Source organism: Arachis ipaensis, chromosome B09 (genome assembly GCF_000816755.2).
Source record: "Arachis ipaensis cultivar K30076 chromosome B09, Araip1.1, whole genome shotgun sequence".
In the NCBI taxonomy this organism is placed as follows: domain Eukaryota; kingdom Viridiplantae; phylum Streptophyta; class Magnoliopsida; order Fabales; family Fabaceae; genus Arachis; species Arachis ipaensis.
In genome coordinates this window covers 17,288,893-17,294,970 of record NC_029793.2, presented here as the reverse complement: position 1 = coordinate 17,294,970, position 6,078 = coordinate 17,288,893, and the positions used below count along the sequence as shown (strand labels likewise).

At 35.4% G+C, this 6,078-nt stretch overlaps 1 protein-coding gene and 1 long non-coding RNA gene across 8 annotated transcripts; one reads left to right on the top strand and one right to left on the bottom strand.

The window, feature by feature from the left end:
• Positions 625 to 6,072, bottom strand: LOC107618298 (PHD finger protein ALFIN-LIKE 3). Of its 7 annotated transcripts, none has more exons than XM_016320320.2 (6): positions 5,818 to 6,072; positions 5,683 to 5,784; positions 5,019 to 5,051; positions 3,990 to 4,218; positions 3,623 to 3,758; positions 625 to 1,256 (listed from the first exon to the last, which is right to left on the bottom strand). In XM_016320320.2, exons 2-6 carry the CDS (start codon positions 5,777 to 5,779, stop codon positions 987 to 989), a joined length of 765 nt encoding a protein of 254 aa, XP_016175806.1. In that variant the 5' UTR covers positions 5,780 to 5,784; positions 5,818 to 6,072; the 3' UTR covers positions 625 to 986. The 7 variants fall into 7 exon arrangements, with proteins under 7 accessions (XP_016175806.1, XP_020968321.1, XP_020968319.1 ...); XM_021112662.1 differs by having other exon boundaries at positions 5,707 to 5,784; XM_021112660.1 differs by having other exon boundaries at positions 5,836 to 6,072.
• LOC110267350 lies at positions 2,000 to 3,580 on the top strand. Its single transcript, XR_002354840.1, has 2 exons — positions 2,000 to 2,076; positions 2,107 to 3,580. It is a non-coding gene; the product is annotated as an uncharacterized LOC110267350 (long non-coding RNA).

Here is a 6,078-nt window from a genome sequence, read left to right as displayed (position 1 = left end):
GATCAACGTAACTCTCTAAATTTGTCAAACGACATCATTCCAATGCATTTTAGCACCAAAAACTATATGATGTCGTTTTATGGTGTACAACGTGGCACTCATTTGCCAAGTCACTAGTTGGCGGCAGGCTAATTGGTTGAAAATAAGGTGAGGGAGTGGCAGAGGCATTGCACCAATGGCCAATATGTTGGCCTCATAGAAGCCACATCCTAGGTTCGAATCCTAGCTATGGCTGAGTAGTGATGGAACCTTTAGTGCATGTGAGTGAGTGAGTGTGTGAATGTGTATGACCAAAAAAAGAGACTAAATATTTTAAAGTTTAACTCACACAAGTTGCCGTAAATTTCAGGGACTATTTTAAAGTTTAACTCACACAAGTTGCTGTGCTCATTTTAGACACCCTACTTTCCCGCTGCAAAATTCAAATTATGAACTCCTTTTTATCCAATAAGCAACTATTTACTCCCCAATGCAGCAACCTAGTGCAAGTTGTGGAGAGAAAATATACCGCAACACATTCTTAGATCAATGTGGCTGGCTTATTCATTATAGCAACTTCCTTCAATTCTCTGTCCAACAAATTCATCAGCATTTTTTTCTTATCTCAATGATGAAAATTAAACAAGACAAAATCAAGTGAATTTGCTCATTACAAAGATCCATTCTAATAGGCAGAAAATAACTAAGTAGACAATTTTAAATAAATGTTTATAATCATTACTCCCTGGTTTCCCCTAAGATTCGGGAAAAGATTACAGCTTCCCAAGTCAGCAATGCATAAGCTACAGCTTGATTGAAGACAAGTTATGAATGAATTGCAGCTGACATGAACATAACCAACTCAGAAAAACCTCTACAGACTAGAAAAGCAAACCTACAAGAGTCAAATAGAAATTATCCATTAACTGCAACACCTAGGATTCAACAGAAAAACAAGCATAGACTGCAACAAAGGCTTGTCAATCAATGATGGTAACTTGCTGATGTCAGGGGCGAGTTCGCTTATTACTGCATGATGGGCACTTGTACTGCTTGATATGCTCTGCCCTAGCAGGGGTGATCTTCACGCATTTCCCATGGAACCACTTCTCGCAAATGTCACAGCAAATCCAGAATTCATCGGTGCCATAATGCTCGCCACATGCCCCACACAAGGTTTCCCCGTGTTCATCGTCTTCTTGCTCGTCCAGTTCATCGTCCTCATCTTTTGCTTGCAATGCCTTTTGCTGCCTACCCTGTGGTTCCGGAGCACGCTGCTACACAAGCCAACAGTTAGAGGAAAACAAAAACTATCTGAAAATTAAAAGCTACAAATATGATACATCACCTATAACGTAATTTACATGTTACTCTACCACCTAATAAACTTTCTAGTTCATAGTCCATTTGAGTGACTCCAATTCAGAGATAAACTAAGATAACACGTTCAGATCCTTTATTCTCCTTTTTCATTTCCCCATTTCATAACATGTGTGGCAGCCCTAAGCCCAAATACAAAATATTATTCAATATAAAAATGACTACACTTTTTTGAGGGCTATAAACTTTCTATGAACAAAGTTCATCTTTCTAAGTACTATAGTCCATAGCATACAGGAATTTAACCAATGCAACCATGTTTTTTCATCTTAGATCATTTGGCTTTTTATTGCATAAGCATGATCACTAGTATAGAATTGTGTAATATTCACTAAGGTTTGGTTTGATAAAGCTTTTATTTTTTGAAAGTATCTTATAAAAGCTGTCTTTTAAAATACAGCTTTTTAAAAGCGGCAACACTTGCGTTTGGTCAAATCAAATTAAAAATGACTTTTAATAAGCATAAGTACCACAGTTGTATTTGGTAAAACAGATTTTAAAACTTAAAAAAATTATAATAAACACGTTTATAACGAAGAATAATTTATTTTTTCAAATTCTTTAAAATTTTATATAATATTTTAAAATAAAATAATTTTAAAATGAAAAATTCATAAAAAACATAAATATAATACACAAAAAAATAATATAAATAGATAGAAGTTCATACCTAATATGTGATAGAGATGTATTTGTGTTGAAATTTGTGAAGATTAGGTTGAAAAATAAGAAATATGTGAAGATTAGGTTGAAAAATAAAAAATATATGAAGACTATGTTAAAATTTGTGAATGTTAGAATGAGAAGTTAGAAATATATAAGGATTTCAATGGCAATATAATAGTGGGAAAATAAATAAAATTTGATAAGCATAAGCCAGCTTTAAAAAGCTTCCGCTTAGGTGCTTTCAAAAGCACCCCTAACTTTACCAAACGCAAAATTAGGTGCTTGTGCTTTCGGCCTTTCGCCTCTTGAAAAAGCTTTCCCAAACCCAGCCTAACACAACTCCAGCCTTTTAGAACACAGCTTAATTCAAAGGGAGAGGTCAAAACATATATTGTTTCCATTCTAGCTACTACAGCTGCATTAATTTCTCTTCATACTTCATATAAACTTCTAATTTTCATGTTCCCATGCTGCTCATGACAATTGGATTTGCTGTATGTTTTCGGGCAGAGAAAAGAATATTGCTAAGTGCTAACCATAACCTCTTAAGTTTTCCAGTGCAACCAATTTTTCATCTTTAATCATTCTTCTTTCAAATCCATGAGCAATGTCAGCAGTAAAACACAGTAAGCATATCAGGGATACAGTTCATCTTATGTGGACATGCACACATGTCAATCTGCTTTTCTATATTGTTTTGGCTCACAGGTGTGTTTGTGAATTTTGATTTTGGAAGGTAAGAGACAAAAAGGAAGAGCTTAAAGTGTTCAGTTCATCTTACAATCAACCTTTCCCTTCCCTTCTGTACTCTCCATTTGGAGAAGACAGAAAATAACAGACAAAAATGTCTCCATCAGGAGACAATTTAGTCCACTAAAATAATTGGAACTTTTATTTTTATTTTTTGGATAAACTAAAAGACTGGGGATAATTGGGGCGGAGACAACAATTGTTTCGGTGTCTCTTTATTTTCTGTCTTGAGACACTTATAGGTAGTTTGTGAATTTGATACTGGAGGGGAGAGGAAGGTAAGGAATTTATACTACAGGATTTCCCTCCTTCCCCCTCAAAAATACTAAGTCACAAACAAACCCATACCAAACACAGCCTACTGAATCACAAGAATACTACTAACCACAACTTCCAAAATTTTCCAGCACAACCAACTTTTGCTTCTTAAATCATCTTTCTTTTGAATGTATTGAAAAGTATCAACACTAAAGCAGTAAGCACAGTCAATGAAACAGTTATTCCCTCTTCACCAAACAACTCAGTCATTTAGAACAAAGCTTATTTGAAAGGGATAAAAGTTATAAAAGAAGATGCATTCACCTTCCAAGATAGATAAATATTCAATGCATAAGCTGCACATACTTTCACCACTTTCAATTTCCACAATCTTTCCATTATTTTCAAATTCTACTGAGACCCCGAAAAATAAATAAAAAAATTAACTAACTCATGGACTACTCAATTTTAAAGGGATCCTGTATCAACAGACAGGAAAAACCTAGATGAGTTTCTCATGCTCAAAGAAACAAGCACAGACAAAAAATACATAATTTCCATGTGTAAGTGCAAGGAGAAAAATATTTACTGCTTTAGAGTTGGACTTTGATTTGCTGCCACTATGGTTCGAAACTGAAGACTTCTCCTTCACTTGTTTCTTGGCTGCACCAGTAACAACTTCAAATATTGTGGGCACTTCATTAATCATATTGAAAAGGCGTTTCCTGCATTACAAGGTAATTCATAACTTCATGGATGAATGAATGGCAAACATAAACAAAGTTGCAACAATGCCATTAACCAGACAAGCAGGACCCAAATGTTATCTTACTTTCAAGTTCCAACCATCTCAAGTCCCAAAACATAGTTCCAAGTTAACTTAAGAACATCTCAAGTCCCAAAACATAGTTCCAAGTTAACTTAAGAAAATATTTATGCTTTAGAGTGAGACATACCTGTCAGCTTTATCAAACCCAAATCTGGCTCCAAAATAGAAGGCAATAGCAAGTAACCACGCATCGCTGTGAACAGCGACCAAAGATAACCAGTCTTTTTCTTGCATGCCATCCCTGGCAAAGTTAATGCCCAGCACAGGCTCGGGAAGCTCTGGTGGAACTTCTTCAGCGGGTAAATTTACTTCCCACTGCTCGCTAGGAAAGCCATACAAGCACAAGTTCTCCTTCTCTGAAAGAAAGAAGTAATTGATATATAAACCACAATGCTGCATGAAATACTAAAACAGAAGAGGATATTGTACAACAACAAAGACTTATCCTGCTTGGTCGGGTCAACTAAATGGATCAAATAACACCATAATACCCTACCAAAGATAATTATTTGTAATCCTTTTTATACACTACTTCTATATGAAACTAAAGGGCTGCATAATATATATCTCCTTTGTTATACGTCAAGGGTTAATGGTAGGACAAGTGGGCAAAGCAAATGTGAATCCTGAGGTTCCAGATAACCAAGTTTTTTAAAACAGAATAACCACTCACAAAAATTGTGGGAAAAAATATTACACCAAGTCCAAGAAAACCCCTAGTGACATTTTGTCATTTGCACATTACATTTTAAACTATTGCCGTGTCAGTATTCAAAGCTAACACATGACAGAGACCAATTACTTTTCAATTGAAACACAGAACTAAAGCTACACCTTAGTCAGACAGTACAGATGAATTAGATCAATGGTGGTGCATCTACAAAAGAGAGGAAAGCAAAAACAAGTGCTCAAGGAACCAAAAGCAAACTCCAAAGAGCAATAAGAACTAAATCTACATTATGAGCCAAAAAGAAGAAATAAATAGCAATCCTCCAAATATCATAATGAATCAGGCTATAAAGCAATGTCCAAGGGCTTTTTTGCCCTCCCTCAAGCTTTAACTAATTGAAAAAAAATTAAAAATAATGAAAATATCATTGAAAACACAAATAATAACACATAGTAAAACTACGTGAAAAAGAGGAGTGTAACTAACCAGGGTCACATTGGTTGTAGAATTCTTCAACATCTGCAACACGATCAAGCAGAAAATGTTCATCCGCGTCAAAACACTTCTAATTAACAAGAGTACGAAAATAAAGTGCTGAATGCTTTAACTAAGTAACAAATTTCACATCCAAAAGAAGATAACATGTTTACACAAAAATACAAATAAAAAAAATATCAGCAAAAAAAAATCAATAAAAACAAAATCTAGAAGAAGAAGTGCATCTGATAGCAATTGCGGGTTAACACATTCTACAAAGTACAAACCGCAACAAATACAAAACAAGTCCAAGTTAAGCACAACTTAGGAAAAATTATATAAAAAAAAAAAAAGTAACCATTCTAAAAGTTGAAAAGAAATGCCACAACATGAATATCACGAAATCATGAATTTTCTTTGGAAGAAAAAAAGGAAAAATTAAAATGTTCAGCTACACTCCTGAACGTTAGAGGTAATCGCAATAACCAAATCCAAAAATCCATGTTAACAAAACGTGGAAATTTTCGTTGACCCATTGAGAAGAAAAATGAGAATACAAAATCAAAAAGAAAGGATTTTGCACAGAGCACATTACTTGAACTAGTAAAGAGGGTTGAGCACAGACAGAACTTAAAATTCAAAATAACCCAAAAGAAATAACTAAATTGGATACCGGTGGTGAGGGCTTTGATGAGACCTGCTCGGCGACCCTTGAAATCCCTAAAAACCTCTTCCACGGTGCGCGGATTATACTGAGCTCGCGAGTCCATTGCTCCTTCTGCTGCACCTCCCTCTCACTCACACTCACTCTCTCTCTCTCTCTCTATCTCTCTCTCTCTCTCTCTCTCTCTCTCTCTCAGAGTCTCACACTCACACTAAACGAAACTGAAACCGAAATCAGAAAAGGAAACAAAAAAATACAAGTAGTAGAGTGAGAGTGAAACGACGTCGTTTACGGGGAGAAAAGGGAGGCTTTAAGCGAATTTCCCAGAGAAAAGAGAGAGAGGTGGTGGTGGCTTCCTTTGCTTTGTGCCTCTGCAAGCAAAATAGCAAATTGAAGCCCACACAA